Here is a 19,102-nt window from a genome sequence, read left to right as displayed (position 1 = left end):
CAGGCCACTTGAAGTCTTCTCATGCTGGTCACACAAAAATGAGGCATCCAAAAATCACTAGTCACCTCTGAAAATACAAAATTCTTAAGTCACTCTTCCTTAATAAAGAGACTGAAGGCTGAATTAGAAATGCCTGAAGGCAAGGTTGGCCAAAAAAAAAAAAATGTTGGAACAGGAACCTCTGACCCATCACTATTGTTCCCTGGAAAGGAGAACTTCTTCGTGAAGTCCTGCTCTAAGCACTCTGCAGATAAGCGCTGTCTCCACAAATGCCTGTTTAGACCACAGGAGGTAGCTTTGCAAAATTTGTCCACTACCACCTCCCCTCAGTCAAGGAGGTGGAGCGGACAGTAAATTTCAGTACACAGATAATTTCTGAAGGCCTATGGAAACCAAACCTGATCCATTTGGCCATTGCATAACTGAACATCTGGAAGCCTTCCCTTGAACTCTTGAAGAGAAAGGGGGAAAAAAGAGATTTATTTCCCTGCTTCTAATCTAACTGCACCTTGAACGTGCTTCTGAAGTCAAAGAGACAAGGTGTTTTCCATTCCTGGTTCAGAACTGGGAAAATCAGAAGGGAAGTGTATCTTGCCTAGGTGAAAAGGGGGCAAAATGTTGGCAAAAACTAGGACACGTGTAAAGGACCAACTTGTTACTATGAAGAACCAATACGCACAGTTGTGGGAAAGTATGGAGAGCTTTACCACTGTCTAGGCTAGGGAGATCAATAGCCAGAAACCAATTTCAAGAAGAAGCAGCGCAAATTGTCTGAATGAAGAAGTGTCACAGGGTGGCTGACCCCTGGAAATGAAGGAAGTTCAGCTTCCCTGTGCTAGAACAGATGCTCCCAGCTGGACTAATTATGAGAGTGGGGCACCCCAGGGCTATAATGAGCCAGGCTCTCAGTATGCAAGGGGGATTGCTCAGGGAGCAGGAGCAGGCACAGGCAGTGGGAACCTATTGGAGGGAAAAAGAGCCTCCAAGAAGAAACCCTTGGGAGGTGCTCTGTTAAGGGAGTACAGGAGAATCCTGCCATAGGCCTTGAAGCAGGAGAGACTGAAAGACAAAGGGGAATGTCCCCAGGAAGTTGTAGCCCATGGTGTGCTCAAGAACTGTTTTGTTCTTTTTGCTTATATTTGGAAAATAAAAATGTCAATTCTTCGTGGGCTGGGGACAGGATACAGTCTTACAGGATGCTTGAACAGACGATCACAAAACCTGAGGAAGAGGAGGATCACTTTTATAACTCACTCAAGGCATCAGGGAGCTAAATGAATAGTGGAGAAAGATCAGTTCTTTCAGGAGTGCTCTGATGCAAACCTAAGAGGTTTAGGGCATAGGGATTTAGGGTCATTACTGGGCCCTGCTGAAGATGATCTTGACATGAAAGCAGAGGGGTTTTGACCCCTGGAAATAGCATTGAAAGGTAGAACTAAGCTTTGGCTAGTCCGGGGCAATTATGACTAAAAGCAGTTTTCTTTAGGAGTCTCCAGGTGAGCAGGAGGAGAGGAAATATTTAACCATGGGAGAGTTCTATGGATTAGTAAAGACATTCTGGGCCAGCGTTGCTGGCTGAATTTCACTGAGAACAGGTCTACAACACGGACACCCCATTAGGGCTGCAAAACATTTGTGCTTGAGGATCACTTTCCTGGAAGGGCCTTGGATTACCCTTGCCCACAGGACCTATGTGGAACTTACTTTCTTGCTGAACAGATGTCCATCCCAAACAGGGTCACGTCTGAGGCAATGAGCATCCTGCCTTGGACCCGGAAGTAACAGATTTAGGGATCCTCTCCCCATCCCAACCACCCCACTCTTCCTCTCACCATGAGATCAAGTAAAAGAAAGAAAGCTAATGTTCTCCCACACACAATACCATTAAATATACTTGATTTACAGTGCTCCCATTTAATGCTAATCACTTACCTAGTGTGCCGAAAAAATCATTACCCAAAAAGGGAAATCCGGGTCTATTTGCTAGAACTACCATTCTAAAATCAGGATGAATTACTATTACATTTTCTCTCCCATCTACATTAGCAGGATCTGGAAAACAGATTGTTAAAAAAATGTTTTAGTTTTGCCATTTATGAACTAAACAATAGAAATCTGTACATCTCCAAAAAAAACACTGAAGTCTTTCTCAGCATGTTGCTCCACCATGAGAGCTCTAGGCACTTGGCTATAATTATTTTGTTTCATAAACCTAGAGGAATAATCATTCCAAGCTCAACGATGCATTGAATATCTCAGGACCAGAACAACTTGTGCCTTCAGTAAAACTTGATAAGGTTGATAGCACAAGATATATCCATGAGAAACCCCTTGTGGAGATTTCTACACAATGCCCGGTGTGAGGCAGGGAGAAGAGATCTGGGGCTTGCCCTCCTACAGAAAACCCCGTTCACAAACCTGAAGACCCACGGGAATCTGTAAGAAGGCAGAGCCACGTGTGCAGAGAATGTGCAAACTGGCTCAGGCTGGGCTTCTCCACCTGCTCCCTGGAAGCATATCTTCATTGGTACCCCAGGAAAACCTCTCACGATTATACAACCAGAATATTAATTTAAACAACTAGACACTATTTCTTTTAAATGACACCCTAGAGATTTGTGGTCACCCAGCATAATTCTAGCACAGCTCTACCTCGATATAACACGACCCGATATAACACGAATTCGGATATAACGCGGTAAAGCAGTGCTCGGGGGGGGAGGGGGGAAGGAAGGGGCAGGGCTGCGCACTCCGGTGGATCAAAGCAAGTTCAATATAATGCGGTTTCACCTATAACGGGGTAAGATTTTTTGGCTCCCGAGGACAGCGTTATATCGAGGTAGAGGTGTATTATATCACTTGAATACTGAATAATTACTTCATTCACACTTATATCCGTGCTCCTAATCTGTTTAAAAGAAAAACACCACATCTATTTTCATCACACATATAGCACTGTATTGACTAACAGTGAAGATGCACTTCAAATACAGCTCTGCTCTGAAAAATAACACTAAAAATTCCAATGTGTTTCAGTTTTTTCCTCCAATGATTTCCACTTGATGAAATTCTAATGACGACATTTTCTCAGCTTACAAGTAAAACTGCAACAACAACAAAAAACACACAAAGATTTTTGCTAACTGCCAGCCCTGAAAAAATTCAACCTGGGATCCAAAACCTAAGATATGGATCTGGCAGGCCAAAATACGTTCTGAGCAATAGGACTGCACAGATGTAACCAAGAGCACAATTTGGTCAAATGCATCCTTATTACTGGAAGTGATGAAGACAGAGCTCAACTTGATTTTTGAATCCCCAGCCAATAGGGTTGCCAATTAGTAAAACCCCCTTTTTCCCCATGTAAAATGACAACTTTTCAATGACAATAATAACTGAAACACTAATGTGGTGTCTCACGGGCATGTTTACGGAGCCTCTCTGCAGACTCTAATTAAAACTTTAATAGCTAATGTTTGCACAGCAAACATTTTTTCGACCACTAGACTCTTTTGTAGTTATGGCTTAACAAATGCAATTGCTGGAATATGGCAACATACTATGTTTTACCGTAGACTATAAAAGCAACTTACGGGCAACAAGGCGCCTTCCATCTGACAGAACCATTTCTCCACTTTCCACAAGAGTTTTTAAAATACAGGTAACATTTGTAGGTGCTTTGTCTGCCTCATCGATAACCAGAATATGCCCCAACTTAACTGATTTCACCTAGAAGACAGAAGAAATCAACTGTATGTATATACATACATACACACAAATACACACACACACACACACACTGCAACACTGATTTCTCAGTTTCTTGCAGTAACATTTTGCCTGATTTTCAAGAGCTGAACTCACAGCAATTCTCATTAACTTCCAGTGTTCTTCCAACAGAAAGTCAATGGAAACTGTTGAGTGTTCAGCATTTTGAAAAATCAAACTACTGATCTTGGTATCTGAATATGGACTTGGAAGTCTAACTACAGGCCCCCATGTAAAAATTTTTTTTAACATATATATTATTGAAGACTACCTCTGAAGTCTACCTAGCTAATGGAGTGGATGTGTGGACAAATGGTGCTGGGAGAAAAGGCCTCGTCAATCATACCAGAACCCGAATTCAGTGAATGGCATGACATGCAGAAACAGATTCTCTTGCATATGCGCACAACATGTGTCTGTGTTTGAATGGTGGTTGCCCGTGCACACATGGAAAAGGCTTTGCCAACATGCAATGCATTGGCGTGTATAGAGGAAGGGCAGCAGGTGATACTGAAATGAAGAGGGAATGCTAGAAGAGGATGAAGAGATGCCACTGCTCTGGGGTGAGGGTGAGGTGAAGCTGCTGTGACAGACAAGAGTGGTTCTGTTAAAGCAGAACCAGGCGGAAGGGGATGCTGCAGCTGGGAGGGAGATGAGGAGGTTGGGCAGGACCAGATTCTGATTGGAGGTGAGGTGTGATGCAAACTGTAGCTAACATAACCAGTCCTGATTGCTTGGGAGGATGGAGCAGAGGATGGAGCAGAAGGCAGTAAAGGGTTTAGGGAACGGGGCACAAGTGTCAGGAGGCTGAGCCACTGGGTATGTAGGATGTGTGTTTAGAAACTGGAAGGGAAACATGGGGAAATTTCAGTGCATCAGGTAATGCCAAAGTGAAATAAATAATATGCTCCTTCTGCATGTCAGATACACCAAGACCCCAGAATACTACACTGATTGGCTTGTTGCACACAAAATGTACGTGAAATAAACAATAAGAAGTTGCCCAATACTGCCAATAATATCTTGCCATATTTGATTCTGTTGCTGAATTATAGCATTCTCATGAAAGTTACAGTACCCAGACCACAGGGATAAGAATGTTCTAACTTAGCCCAGAATTTCTTGGCCTTTTTGGAGCCTCCAATAAATACTTTTAACATCGTTTTATAAATGAAAAAAGATTTTCAAATCTACAAACATAATTTAAATACTGACCAGTGGCGAGTCTTCATATGTAATACGACCATCTGTAACGGAAGGCTGCAGAGTAAGGCTCTGTACAGTGGTATCCCTGAGATAAAAAAAAAATGCGATTGGAAACAAAATAAAACTGATTAGGAGCTAAAAGGAAAAAAAATAAAACTGAAAGCCCTATTTGGGAGCAATACTGCAGAATTTTCTCTCCTGTAACAGGAAAAGCAATGATAAACGAAAAGCCCACAAACCAGTATGCACCAGAGTACAGAAACTCATGGAACCAATGTACAGGGTTGAGTAACATAGTGATGTCATGTGCAAAGTGTAATTTTATTTTTTAATTTCATGAGGTACCAAAGTGATAGGTGCCTGGGCGCCCCAGAGAGCCTGACTTTTCCACTCCACTTTCTAAGACCCATAAGAAGTAGTGTACTGAGGATGATTAGAGAGACCATTGCCATGATCCCTAATTGGTCAGAGAAGTTACTGTTTAGCAATCTCTCTTCCTCACTCAAGATTTTCATAGCAATTCCTTGCTCCTTTGAACCTGAGAAGTGAGAAATCTAAACACTGAACCCCGCCTCTCCCATATGGAAGTGGAACGTGCTATCACTAGTTCTGGGTAAAGCATGCATGTTTTAAACTATAATTTTCATGAAAAACATTTCTAAATGTTAAAGAAATCCCCTCAGATAAAGCAAACTGCTTAGCAGTGTCAAAGTGAAGTCCAGTTAATATTTTAATTGCCCTGCTCCATACCACTATCTCCAAGAGGAAGTGAGATTAGAAAAAAAATAGTTCTGACCAGAAAACAGTTCATTTTTCAGTTTTTACTATCTGAAATGCACCAGATGGAATAACTATTTACTAGCAGTTGATACATCATTGTATCATAAAGTGCTAAAGTTAGTTGTTGTTTTTTGCTTTTTAACGGCATGATGTTCCTTTCTTTCCAAAATAATATACATTTAGGGAGGTTTTTTTTAAAACAGCCTGATGAAAACGTAGGGAGAGTATACTCTTTAATTTCAGTTAGTACAATCGACTTCAATTAAAACTAAATGTGTAGCAAATGAAGAACAGGTTGTAGTTCAAGAAGGTGAAACACAATATCTCTTTATCTGATTAAACCACAAACCTTATTACGAGATTTGATTTAACAAAAATCACGCTCACCTTCATAGCCATCTACTGAACCAGAATTGTTTGCTTAACCTAAGGTTATTCATCAGTCAAAACTTTGACCTTAGATTTATCTTCAGATTTTGTAACACATTTGTAAAAACCAGCAAGAACTCAGATAGGCTTCATAGACACAGGAAATCAAATATAGCATTGTTTGTAGTAAACTGTAAAATGGAAAGCATCCAATTTTAGCTGAAATCTGGATTTAGTTAACATCCAAATCTCTTTTATTTGCTGTCGGTAGCATTTCTATCCCCAACAACTGCTGCCTTATTTAACAAAGGTCATAACTGATCTGCCCTAAGGTCTCTGCTAAAAACAAAACAAAACCCCCCAAGCAAGACCATAATAAAAACACAGACTGCTAATTAAATCTTTGCAGCGGGGTATTTTTTTACAGATAAACGTAACATGAAACATCACTTTCCTACTATCTTAATCCATTTCTGTCTTGCACAGAGAAATCAATACTAGATGCAGCAACAACTTCAAAGAATAAAAGGTTTCCATAATATTGCAACTTTGCAACTTCCTAACCATCAGAGTGGTTAAGCACTGGAATAAATTGCCTAGGGAGGTTGTGGAATCTCCATCACTGGGGATTTTTAAGAGCAGGTTGGACAACATCTGTCAGGGATGGTCTAGATCAGGGGTCAGCAAACTGGCATGCGGTTCGCCAGGGTAAGCACCCTGGTGAGCCGGGCCAGTTTGTTTACCTGACACGTCGGCAGGTTCAGCCGATCACAGCTCCGACTGGCTGCGGTTCGCCGAGGCCAATGGGGGCTGCAGGAAGCGGTGCAGGCCGAGGGATGTGCTGGCCGCGGCTTCCCGCCACCCCCATTGGCCTGGGACGGCGAACCGCGGCCAGTGGGGGCCATGATCGGCTGAACCTGCTGACGCATCAGGTAAACAAACTGGCCCGGCCTGCCAGGGTGCTTACCCTGGCGAGCCGCGTCCAGAGGTTGCTGACCCCTGGTCTAGATAATACTTAGTTCTGCCTTGAGTGTAGGGGACTGGACTAGATGACCTCTTGAGGTCCCTTCCAGTTCTATGATTCTATGATTCTAAAATAATTATAGAATTGTTCCTACTGGCATGCAGGAGTTATAGCATGTACATAACATATTCCTATATCTCCTGATAAAAAAAGTAAATCTGAAGATAGATAGTTTGCATGGCATTAGAAAGTATCCAGAATAGCCACAAAGCAATTTCCAAATCTCTTCTCAATTCCCTGGCTATTATCCATTACTTCCCTTTTCACAATATTTTCAAAAAGTATTTGGGGGACTTGCAGTTAATCAGGAAAGCAAAATGTCTGGCATAGCCCAGAATTAATTCTAGTGATTTCCCTCCTGTCCTGCATATCAGTATAACCAAATCCAGTATGCCAAAATCCAATATTTTCTTAGCATACCAGGTGCAGTAGATATTAACAACCTGTCAGTCTGCTGGCATTAGTCTTTCCTTTCATAAACATAAAATATGCAGTTAGGCTGCAATAATTTCCACTTTTCCTCAATACATTTAATGTGGATTACATGACAGAAAACATACAAAACTGACTCAAGTCTTTCAGTACAAGATGGAGATTTTCTGAACTACATTAAAGTAGAGACATACACATTAAGTGACTACAGTCAAACCTTAGTTACAAACACCAGAGTTACAAACTGACCAGTCCACCACACACCTCATTTGGAACCAGAAATACACAATCAGGCAGCAGCAGAGACCAAAAAAAACAAAACAAAAAACCAACAACAAAAAGTACAGTGCTGTGTTAAATATAAACTACTAAAAAAATAAAGGGAAAGCAGCATTTTTCTTCTGCATAGTAAAGTTTCAAAGCTGTATTAAGTCAATGTTCAGTTGTAAACTTTTGAAAGAAAAATTATGTTTAGTTCAGTTATGAACGACCTCCATTCCCAAGGTGTTCATAACTCTGAGGTTCTACTGTACGCTATATTTGAGACTTCTCAACATTGCTGACTAGATTTTTTTAAAGCTAAAACTATGAATAACTGGCATTTCTGTCACCAAGTTGCAGAATTTCACTCCCCACATCAAATGACCTAAACTCTCAGTTTCCCTAGTTGATGTTTACTAATTAGTATCTCTCAACATTAGCCAGGCTCTCACAGAGACATGAGCAATAGAGCGTTGCAGCCTCATCACACTCCGCACAGAAGCAAGGAACTGGGAACATAGGAGCAGGTGAGAAAAATGGTCTAATAAATTGTCATTCTGTTTAACTGAGACAATCAGTTCTGTCCTATTAAAAGCAGAAACCAAAATGATGTAGTGTCATTTCCTACTGGCTTATTTTTGCCTCTACAAAAAGAAAACCCCATCAGCTCTTCTCAACCATGATGCTGCTGGGTTCATGATAGTGTCGCCAAAACTCTTGTTGACATTTTTTTCCTGACACCATCCCACGATTATACTTGTTTTGCCTAGGCAGGTTTTCCTTCTGGTAGCTAAGCATTGCTGCTGGTGCTTTGTTTAGCCCAGATTGATTTTTTTCTGGAGTTTACACATTTGTTCAACACTAACTTGTGTCAATTAGTTTACAATCCTGATTTTGATTCCTAGTATCCAGTGGGGTAGCTGTGAGACCTCAGAAAATCCCACTAGCAGAAGCACTTACTGAACAGATTGTTTGATCAACTACTGGTGGTAGAAGAGAAGAGAAGAGCTAATCCCTCTGCTGACTCTGACCATTTTCTTTAAAACTATGTAAGTCTTACAAAAATAATCTATTCTGGAAAAAAGAGATTCTTGCTAGGATATATTTAATTACCTTAATTAATGCAATTACCATGCCCATTCAATCCTGCTGGCAATTTAAGCACTGAGATTAACCAGGGTGCCAATTAGTGCTAAATGCAATGTTGCCTTTTTTAAATGCAGTCACTTCCTCACTAAGGGACTGGTTCAAAATCACTACTTATCTCAAACAGGCCACCAAAGAACGGGAACAAAATGACTATCTATTTCACACAGGTCACCAACCATATTGGTCAATATTACCAAACTGGATCATAATTCAAATCAGTCAACTAGAGAATGAAAGTCTCCATATCCCATTTCCAATTTCCCCAAGATATTAAGTCCTCTAAGCAACTTATTTGAAAATAAGTGGAAAATTTGTTACTTTCTGGGTCTAACTTCTTCCGCCAGTGCAAGACTACTGGGTTGATCCTCTCTTACTGCAAATACCGGAGGCAGTACAGATTTGTTCATCAGGTCTGTGGCTTGGCCACATTCCATCCACCCTCGCTCCGGAGGAATATTTCTAAAGCTGTTTGGAAATGCTAAATCCTTATTAATAGATGAATAAGGAATTACTATTTAATATTAAACTATAGGAATGGAACCTGAAGGAGCCACGTAAAAGACTTAACTTGAGCGGGCAAGGCTATGGGGAGAGATCAGTCCCTGATGGGATATCACTGAGTAACAAATTTTCCATTCTGGATCCTGACCTCTTCCCCATTCTGAGACATATGGGATGTAAGGAAAAAATAGTTGAGGAGGAGGGAGAGAGAGAAGTAGGACAAAAGAATAATGTTCTCTTCCCTAGAATTGGTATTATGAGTGTATTCTGAGCACCTTCTTGCTGAATGATGTTTCCACAGAGGAATGAATGTCAAACTAGTAATGCTTTATAGAAGCATTGATGGTGTCCAGGTGACAGCTTTAGATTTCTTCTGTAGTGGCTGATGTATTTTCCACCTAGGACATTACCAGGGAAGTGTTTGAACAAGCTCTGATCCCTTTTATAATTGGCCTACATTCAGCTAACAGAAAAATAAGCATATGACACTGTTTAACTGAGATGGGAGAGTGAGAGGTCGAGGGTATGTTGTAAGGAATCCAGAACAAACATCTGGTTTCATTAGGGTTAATCTTTTATCTTGAAAACAGGAGAATTTTGTCCAAATCCTTGTGTAGGCTGAGAGGGTGGAATGTTAGGAGAATCTCTCTGGGAAATTATCCCATATCATTTAGGATCTACTGCTCAACCGTCAAATTATTAGGCTCAGGTAGACTAAGTTATACAGGAACAGGCCATGTGATTCAAAATCCAGCCAGCTAGGAAGATGAAAGGGAGGCCTCTCAGATAGCTGCCTCCTCTCTAGCTGGAGGTGATGAAAATCACATTTTCTAGTAGTGAAAGGGGAGAAAGCAGAGGACCTGATTCAGCCATTTATTGAGGCAGAATGTATGTTCCTTCCAGTGAACTTTGGTCTGCTTTCATGATTAATAACAGTCTCATCGTTGTATTTCAGCTGAACACAAATAAGTCATTCTGGGGTGACCGAGGTTGGAGAAATATTTATTAGTTCAGGGACTGTTTTGAGTTGTCTAATTGCTGAGGGTTAAGCTACTCCATTCTTGTATTTAGTGTTCCCCGATTGCTGTCTTCTCTGTGAAGTTGATGCTCTGGAGCCTGTGAGACCTTAACCCCGTTCTCTGTGTGCACTTATAATTATATCCCTAAGATTCCTCAGCCAAGCTATTATCACTATTTCAGCAACACATTTTACTTGTTTGGCATCAGCAGAACTACTTGTGCTATAAAAGGTACAACTCAGCATGAGGAAGGTGGCAGAACCAAGCCCATAGAAACTATATGTCAAATTAACCTTTCCAATCAATGTGCCATCTTCAAATGGGGAAATTATATATCCCCTCCCTGCCAATTTTTTATTAAATTATAATGAAATCATTTCACCCTAATTGCTAACTCCTCAATGAGGGAGATGTCCTTCTACAACTCATACATTGTGTGTAAGAACAGCTGGAAATACTAAGATCAACTTGAGAGGAAAGTGAAAATCTCTGCCTTTCTATCCTAATTGTATTTCTCCATGACTGCCAAACAGCAGCAAATTCAAGCCGAATTCAGCTTCTAACAAGGTAAATAAGCTATCTAGCAGCTGGAATCTGCCAATTTCAGTGCCAGTCAGACAGTTTATGAAAGGCTACTGATGGGAATCGAAAACACAAGCTTGGACGAATGCTTGCAAGTCTTACACTGCAACATTATAATGACTGAAAACATACACAAAAATGGAAATAACAGTTACATGATAGTCACTCCTTCAATGCTCTTTAATGAAGAGGAATTTATATTATAAAGGTACTATTGTTAATGTTTATTTCCCATCTCATAAACTGTTCAAAGAATAAAGCACAGTTTTAGGTTATTTTGTTCAGTGATGTATGAACAAATATAATAATAGTTTAGACATGCATTTCTACTACTCAAATTCATAACAAAGAACAGATATTTATTCTTTATATGTCTGCATAGATTACAGCAACAATGACACTTTCAACTGGTACATCAAGTATAATATTGTCAATTAACATTTCTTCCTCACTTTGGCATAATTGTCTATAAATGTATATAACTGAACCCCAAACCTAAAACTCTATAAGAGAACAATTTAAGAAATTCTCAGGGACATTAGTACAAAAATGTTTTTTTCTGTGATTACCTGTAAAATTCAATGTAGTTGTAGCCATGTTGGTCCCAGGAGAAGAAGAGAGAAGATAGGTGAGGTAGTATATTTTATTGGGCCAACATCTATTGGTGAGAGAGACAAGCTTTCAAGCCCCACAGAGCTGCTCTTTGTGGCTTGGAAGCTTGTTTCTCTCACCAACAGTACTTGTAAAATGGACAGACCTGCCAAACTCAAGTAAACATGCAGATATATTTTGCCATTTAAATCGTTCCCTGCTGTCCTAGATTCTAACTACCCTGGTAAGAGAAAGATGCCCATCAAAATATCAGCTTGCAAGAACAGCTATATCTTAATTCTACTATATAAGCTGTCTTGGACCACTAAAGCTCTTCTTTCTTAAATCAACTTTTTAATTTAAAATTTAAAAAAAATCTGAAGTCAAAGCTTAAAGGGTAATTTCAAATGATCCCAACTGGGAACGCAGATAATTAGATTTATAATGATTATGTGATCTGTAAAGAGGGGAAAGAAAATTAACATCAAAAGATTAACACACAATTTATACTAAGTGTTGCTTGTAGGGACACCAAAAGGTCATTCCCCTCCACCCCCCTGTTCAGTTGATTGTTAAAGATCTCAAAATAATTATGTTTATTTTGAAAAGACAGCATATGTGTCGAGTCAGTCTCTTCTTTTTAAAATTGGCATACTTCATCAGTTTATCAGTGAAGTGGAAAAGGCACAAGACACTCTGTATAGCTTTTCAAAACAGGAATTAATATCTCCCCTTTACTCATCAATCACTAAAACAAATATATTAGCTATGACAGGGAGTTGCAGTGGTAGCAGTGCAGATTCTCAGTCAAAAAAAAAAAGCCTACAAAAATAGGGAAAGCCAGCAACAAAGCAGTGAAAGTCATTTTAAAATAATAGTAAGAATGTCTTCCAAATACCTAACATTGCTATATACATCTAATATTGGTATTTTGTTACCAGTGACAAATATACAAATATACTATGTCAAATCGTTTACCAGCAAAGCCGCTGTGCACCTTAGCACATCCACACACAAACAATGGGGGGAAAGGAGAAAGAAGTTTTTTGAAATTTCAGTTAGTAGATAGCAAAGAATGAATTGAAGTCTTAATGTGGCTACTTAAAGGAGCACCCTGACTAAACCTGCTTCTGTATTTCTATTCAGTTAAAAGGAGAGAGAGAGAGAGAGAGAGAGAGAGAGATTCTACAACCTCTGGTTTCATGAAAAGGTACAGCAGTCTATATTCTCAAAGACAGCCTTCCAGAGGAGAGTATAGAGAACAACTATGTCCCAAACGAAAGGCAAGAGCATGAAGTAGCTAGGATTTTCAGGCCTCCTCTCTCTCTTTCTGGGCACTGACTCATTTCAATTTTCCAGGGAGATATTTTTAGGGAGAGTTCTCTCAGGACAGAGCCAGCCAGACGCTCTAAAGTTCTCAAGCAGCATTTTTCTTACTCTTCCTACCTGTAAATTTTGATTATCAAAAGACATATTTTTTTCAACAATTAAGGTATGTATGGTGAAATCAATGTTTACAGACACTTACTGAATGCTTCCAAGCCTACAGATATTTTAAAACGTGGTGTCTCCCCGAAACCATATACCTCTCACCCTTTTTTTTTTTCCATGACTCAGGATACTATATTCAAGACAGTAGATAAAAGAAGAACACCAGGGTTTCTATGGTTTTGCAACTATATTCAACTATATAGAGTTTGTTTACTCATATAACCTGATCTAATCTGGGTTTTTAAAACTATACTTTGGAAATATGGATATTCTGGCATGGTCAGACACAGCCTTCTCTTTTAGTGAGAAGAATGGACCTGTTTCAAATTGCATAGTTGCTCAATTTGGTTGAATCTGTAACTGAAAACAAATGGAAGCACACTTTCATAGCTATATCACTGAATTCTTCGTACCTTTCTTTAACAGAAATTCAGAATTCCTGGTTTGTTAGATTTGAAAACTTAACCTTCTACACAGGGCTGGACCACAACATTTTGGCACCTGAGGCGGGGAGCTCAAATGACAGCGCCATACCCCCTCGCTTGGGCCAAAACTTTGAAAGGTCTCAATTCTGCCTTCCTCCTGTTCTACTCCTCTCATGGTACTGCTCTGCTACCTACCCCAATAAAGGAGAACTAACAACTTAAAATGCCTTGTTCAAAAATTTTAAGTAACACTTTCAAACACCTGAACATGTAACTTTTCTTGTCTGTGTAGTAAATACTGGCATTTTTATCTGTTTGAATAATCAAAGTGGTGCTTTCCGTGCCTTCTTGGTTGCAAAGATTTGAACTGCTTGCTGAAGGTCCACAGTCTGGGCCAGCTCATGCTCTATTGAGACGGTTGCAAGGCCGACCAGCCTCTCCTGTGTCATTGTGGAGCACAGATGTGTTTTTATTAACTTCAGCTTGGAGAAGCTGCGTTCTCCACTGGCAACTGATACAGGAAGTGTTAGAAGTATGCACAGAGTAACAAAAGCATTTGGAAAGAGGGTGGTCATCTTATTTGTGCACATATATTCCAGAACAGCCTTTTGAGTTGATCCTGCTGAAATGTATCTTGAAAAGCCTTTCAGTTCATCACCTAAATCACTCGCATCAATATTGTGCATGTCATTATGTGTCAACACTGTCTCTAGTGCCCTGCATTGCTGGTGTAGGTCTTCTTCAGGTATAGTGAGGAGTTTTGGAATATCATACAACATCCCAAACATGCCGCTGTTCCTTGAGCTGCATGAAACGTTCTTCAGCTGACTGTATTGCACAATCTAGCACCTGGTTAAAGAATTCAACTTTGAATTGTTGTTTGGAGTCTCTTATTGGATAATCCCATGCCTCATAATCAAAATGTCTTCTTTTTTGGTGACTCTTGTATTCTTGAATGGGTGGGAAAATAGCATCAGTGTGAAGTAACTCTGCCAACTTCTGTGCACTCTTCAGAACGTTTTGAAATCCCTCATCTGACTGGTAAGACTGTAGGTATGACTTGGCTTTGTCTTGTTGTTCCATTGCTCCAGATATATCACGGTCGACACTTTGCAGTCTCTTGCTTACAACATTTATTTCAAACAGTATTTATTTATTTATTTATTTATTTATTTATTTCAAACACAACACTAAGCCACACAGAAATTGGAAGTTACATATGTTTCTGGTGATTCCATTTCCCTCTGCCACTGTTCTCCCACAAACAGTTCCTGTCATAGCATTATCCTCCATAATGGCAACAATGGCTTCATCTATCTTCCCAATTTGGTGTTTCATAGGCTTTATCACCTCCACTCAACTTTAGAATAGAATCATAGAATATCAAGGTTGGAAAGGACCTTAGGAGGTCATCTGGTCCAACCCCCTGCTCAAAGGAGGACCAATCCCCAATTAAATCATCCCAGCCAGGGCTTTGTCAAGCCTGACCTTAAAAACCTCTAAGGAAGGAGATTCCATCACCTCTCTAGGTACCCCATTCCAGTGCTTCACCACCCTCCTAGTGAAAAAGGTTTTCCTAATATTAAACCTAAACCTCCCACACTGCAACTTGAGACCATTTCTCCTTGTTCTGTCATCTGCTACCACTGAGAATAGTCTAGATCTATCCTCTTTGGAACCCCCTTTTGGGTAGATGAAAGCAGCTATCAAATCCCCCCTCATTCTTCTCTTCTGCAGACTAAACAATCCCAGTTCCCTCAGCCTCTCCTCATAAGTCATGTGCTCCAGCCCCCAATCATTTTTGTTGCCCTTTGCTGGACTCTTTCCAATTTGTCCACATCCTTCTTGTAGTGTGGGGCCCAAAACTGGACACAGTAGTCCAGATGAGGCCTCACCAATGCCGAATAGAGGGGAATGATCACATCCCTCAATCTGCTGGCAATGCCCCTACTTATACAGTCCAAAATGCTGTTAGCCTTCTTGGCAACAAGGTGACATTGTTGACTCATATCCAGCTTCTCGTCCATTGTAACCACAGGTCCTTTTCTGCAGAACTGCTCCCTAGCCATTTGGTCCCTAGTCTGTAGCAGTGCATGGGATTCTTCCGTCCTAAGTGCAGGACTCTGCACTTGTCCTTGTTGAACCTCATCAGATTTCTTTTGGCCCAATCCTCTAATTTGTCTAGGTCCCTCTGTATCCTATCCCTGCCCTCCAGTGTATCTACCTCTCCTCCCAGTTTAGTGTCATCTGCAAACTTGCTGAGGATACAGTCCACACCATCCTCTAGATCATTAATGAAGATATTGAACAAAACAGGCCCCAGGACCGACGCTTGGGGCACTCCGCTTGATATCGGCTGCCAACTAGACATGGAGCCATTGATCACTACCCGCTGAGCCCGACAATCTAGCCAGCTTTCTATCCACCTTATAGTCCATTTATCCAGCCAATACTTCTTTAACTTGCCAGCGAGAATACTGTGGGAGACTGTATCAAAAACTTTGCTAAAGTCAAGGAATAAACACGTTGATTGCTTTCCCCTCATCCACAGAGCCAGTTATCTTGTTATAGAAGGCAATTAGGTTAGTCAGGCATGACTTGCCCTTGGTGAATCCATGCTGACTGTTCCTGATCACTTTCCTCTCCTCTAAGTGCTTCAGAATTGATTCCTTGAGGACCTGCTCCATGATTTTTCCAGGGACTGAGGTGAGGCTGACTGGCCTGTAGCTCCCCAGATCCTCTTCTTCCTTTTTTTAAAGATGGGCACTACATTAGTCTTTTTCAAGTCATAAGGGACCTCCCCCGATTGCCATGAGTTTTCAAAGATAATGGCCAATGGCTCTGCAATCACATCTGCCAACTCCTTTAGCACCCTCGGATGCAGCGCATCCGGCCCCATGGACTTGTGCTCGTCCAGTTTTTCTAAATAGTCCTGAACCACTTCCTTCTCCACAGAGGCCTGGTCACCTCCTCCCCATGCTGTGCTGCCCAATGCAGCGGTCTGGGAGCTGACCTTGTTCATGAAGACAGAGGCAAAAAAAGCATTGAGTACATTAGCTTTTTCCACATCCTCTGTCATTGGGTTGCCTCCCTCATTCAGTAAAGTGCCCACACTTTCCTTGACTTTCTTCTTGTTGCTAATATACTTAAAGAAACCCTTTTTGTTACTCTTAACATCTCTTGCTAGCTGCAACTCCAAGTGTGATTTGACCTCCCTGATTTCATTCCTGCATGCCTGAGCAATATTTTTATACTCCTCCCTGGTCATTTGTCCAAGCTTCCACTTCTTGTAAACTTATTTTTTTGTGTTTAAGAGCAGCAAATATTTCACTGTTAAGCCAAGCTGGTGGCCTGCCAGATTTACTATTCTTCCTACACATCGGGATGTTTTGTTCCTGCAACCTCAATAAGGATTCTTTAAAATACAGCCAGCTTTCCTGGACTCCTTTCCCCCTCGTGTTATTCTCCCAGAGGATCCTGCCCATCAGCTCCCTGAGGGAGTCAAAGTCTGCCTTTCTGAAGTCTAGGGTCCATATTCTGCTGCTCTCCTTTCTTCCTTGTGTCAGGATCCTGAACTTGACCATCTCATGGTCACTGCCTCCCAGGTTCCCATCCACTTTTGTTTCCCCTACTAATTCTTCCCAGTTTGTGAGCAGCAGGTCAAGAAGAGCTCTGCCCCAGTTGGTTCCTCAAGCACTTGCACCAGGAAATTGTCCCCTGCACCTTCGAAAAACCTCCTGAATTGTCTGTGCTCCACTGTATTGCTCTCCCAGCCGATATCAGGGAGACTTTCCCATCATGTGGCACTTAGTGGTTTCAGTGTCAGAGAGGATGTTCTCAGATGTTGCTTCAAAATTTGCCATCGATGAGCTGATGCAGAGAAAAATACATAGATGCTTTGAATTACATTTAAAAATTCAGCAGCCTCACTAGAAGCTGATGCTGCATCACTGACCACCAAGTTCTACGAATGAGAACTGCACAGGACAAAAAAAGCTTGAGAGTTTAACTCTCGGATCCGTTTCTGCACTCTTCTGTTCTTTCCTCTTTCCTCTAATGTTGGCACCATTATCGTAGCCCTGACCTCTCACGTCAGCTATCACAATTCCCGTATCGTCCAGCTTTTTAAGAAGCACATTTGTCATACCAGCTCCTGTAGTATCATCAATGTCAATAAATTCTAGCAAATGCTCTCTGACAGTCACCATTGCAGGGACATTTTCACTAGGTTCTATTGTTACAAAACACACCATTAAAGTCATTTGTTCCATATGGCTAATGTCATGTGTGCAGTCCAGAATAACAGAGTAATATCTTGCTGACTTCAGATCTGCCACAATCTTCTGTTTGACTTTTGTTGCCAGTAACTGGATGTTCTCATTTTGAATTGTTTTTCCAACGTAATGGTGTGTACACATTTCTTGGGTGGTGACTCTTCTTAGGTGCTCCTGGAATACAGCATCAAACTCAGCCATCAGCTTCACAATTTTAAGGAAGTTTCCATTGTTTGGCATATACAGCTGATCTGAAGTGCCACGCAGTGCTAGGTAGCAAGCATTCTCACAATGGCAATGAGCCTTTTCAGAACATTTTGCCAGTAAAGAGACTCTGATGCAATCTTCTCTTGATGCTTATCATCTATGGTGGCCTTTAACCTTAGTCTCATCTCAAGCTCTTTCCACCTAAGGAATGCTCTCTGGTGATTTGCTGCCTTCTCATGGCATGTCACATTTCTAGCCAGACTTTTCCAGTCCTTTGTTCCTGTAAAACCCAATGTGGCTGGAACATTAGACTGAAAGAGTTTGCAACAAAAACAGTATGCAGCATTCTGGGTTTTTGAGTACATAAGCCATGGCCTCTCCACTTTGTCACCACTGAGGATTTCACGCCAGTAATGTGTTGGATGGAAACTTCTATTTTCATTGTCTTTGGGGAACATGACGTTTTTCACTTGATGTGGCCCATGCAGTACAAGGAAGTCCCTTATGCTACTAACTCAAATGAGTCCACAGTCCTGGATCATCTAGACTTAAGGAACTAAACTCAGCAGCAGCTGTTTCTTGAGCCTCCACCACACTCTTCTCTGATCTACACTTTTCTTCAGGAATGTGCATGGCTAGATCCATTTGAGATGGAAATATGGATGCTGCAGTAGCTGCCAGGTCACCTGCACTCTGACTAACTGGAAGATCAGGCATCTCACATCCTCACTGGGGCCAGAAGGCTCACTGTGAACATTTGTGCCTATGTATCTCAGGAGAGCTCCTTCCTGCTTAGATAGAAAAGCTTCCTTTGCTTGCTTTCTTTTTCTGAATGCTGCCTCAGAGGGGAGTTTTCTTCTTTCACTCATGACTGCTGTTCTGTGCTGGTTATAGTGGCTCTCAACACTCAATTCAAGGGGACAAATAAGCAGGCTGCTAGCAGGCAGGGCCGGTGCAACCATTTAGGCGACCTAGGCGGTTGGCTAGGGTGCTGGCATTTGGGGGGCGCCATTTTCTTCAGCA

At 41.1% G+C, this 19,102-nt stretch overlaps 1 protein-coding gene across 1 annotated transcript in view; it reads right to left on the bottom strand.

Annotated features, from left to right (window-relative positions):
• Positions 1 to 19,102, bottom strand: part of VWA8 (von Willebrand factor A domain containing 8) — a 277,696-nt gene that overhangs the window by 99,239 nt on the left and 159,355 nt on the right. The window contains exons 22-24 of the mRNA XM_039506868.1: positions 4,984 to 5,059; positions 3,594 to 3,729; positions 1,933 to 2,052 (exon numbers count right to left, since the gene is read on the bottom strand). Coding sequence (XP_039362802.1) covers positions 1,933 to 2,052; positions 3,594 to 3,729; positions 4,984 to 5,059 — 332 coding nt within the window. The remainder of the gene's footprint in view (positions 1 to 1,932; positions 2,053 to 3,593; positions 3,730 to 4,983; positions 5,060 to 19,102) is intronic.

Source organism: Mauremys reevesii, linkage group 1, assembly GCF_016161935.1.
Source record: "Mauremys reevesii isolate NIE-2019 linkage group 1, ASM1616193v1, whole genome shotgun sequence".
In the NCBI taxonomy this organism is placed as follows: Eukaryota; Metazoa; Chordata; order Testudines; family Geoemydidae; genus Mauremys; species Mauremys reevesii.
This window is presented reverse-complemented; position numbering and strand designations above follow the sequence as displayed.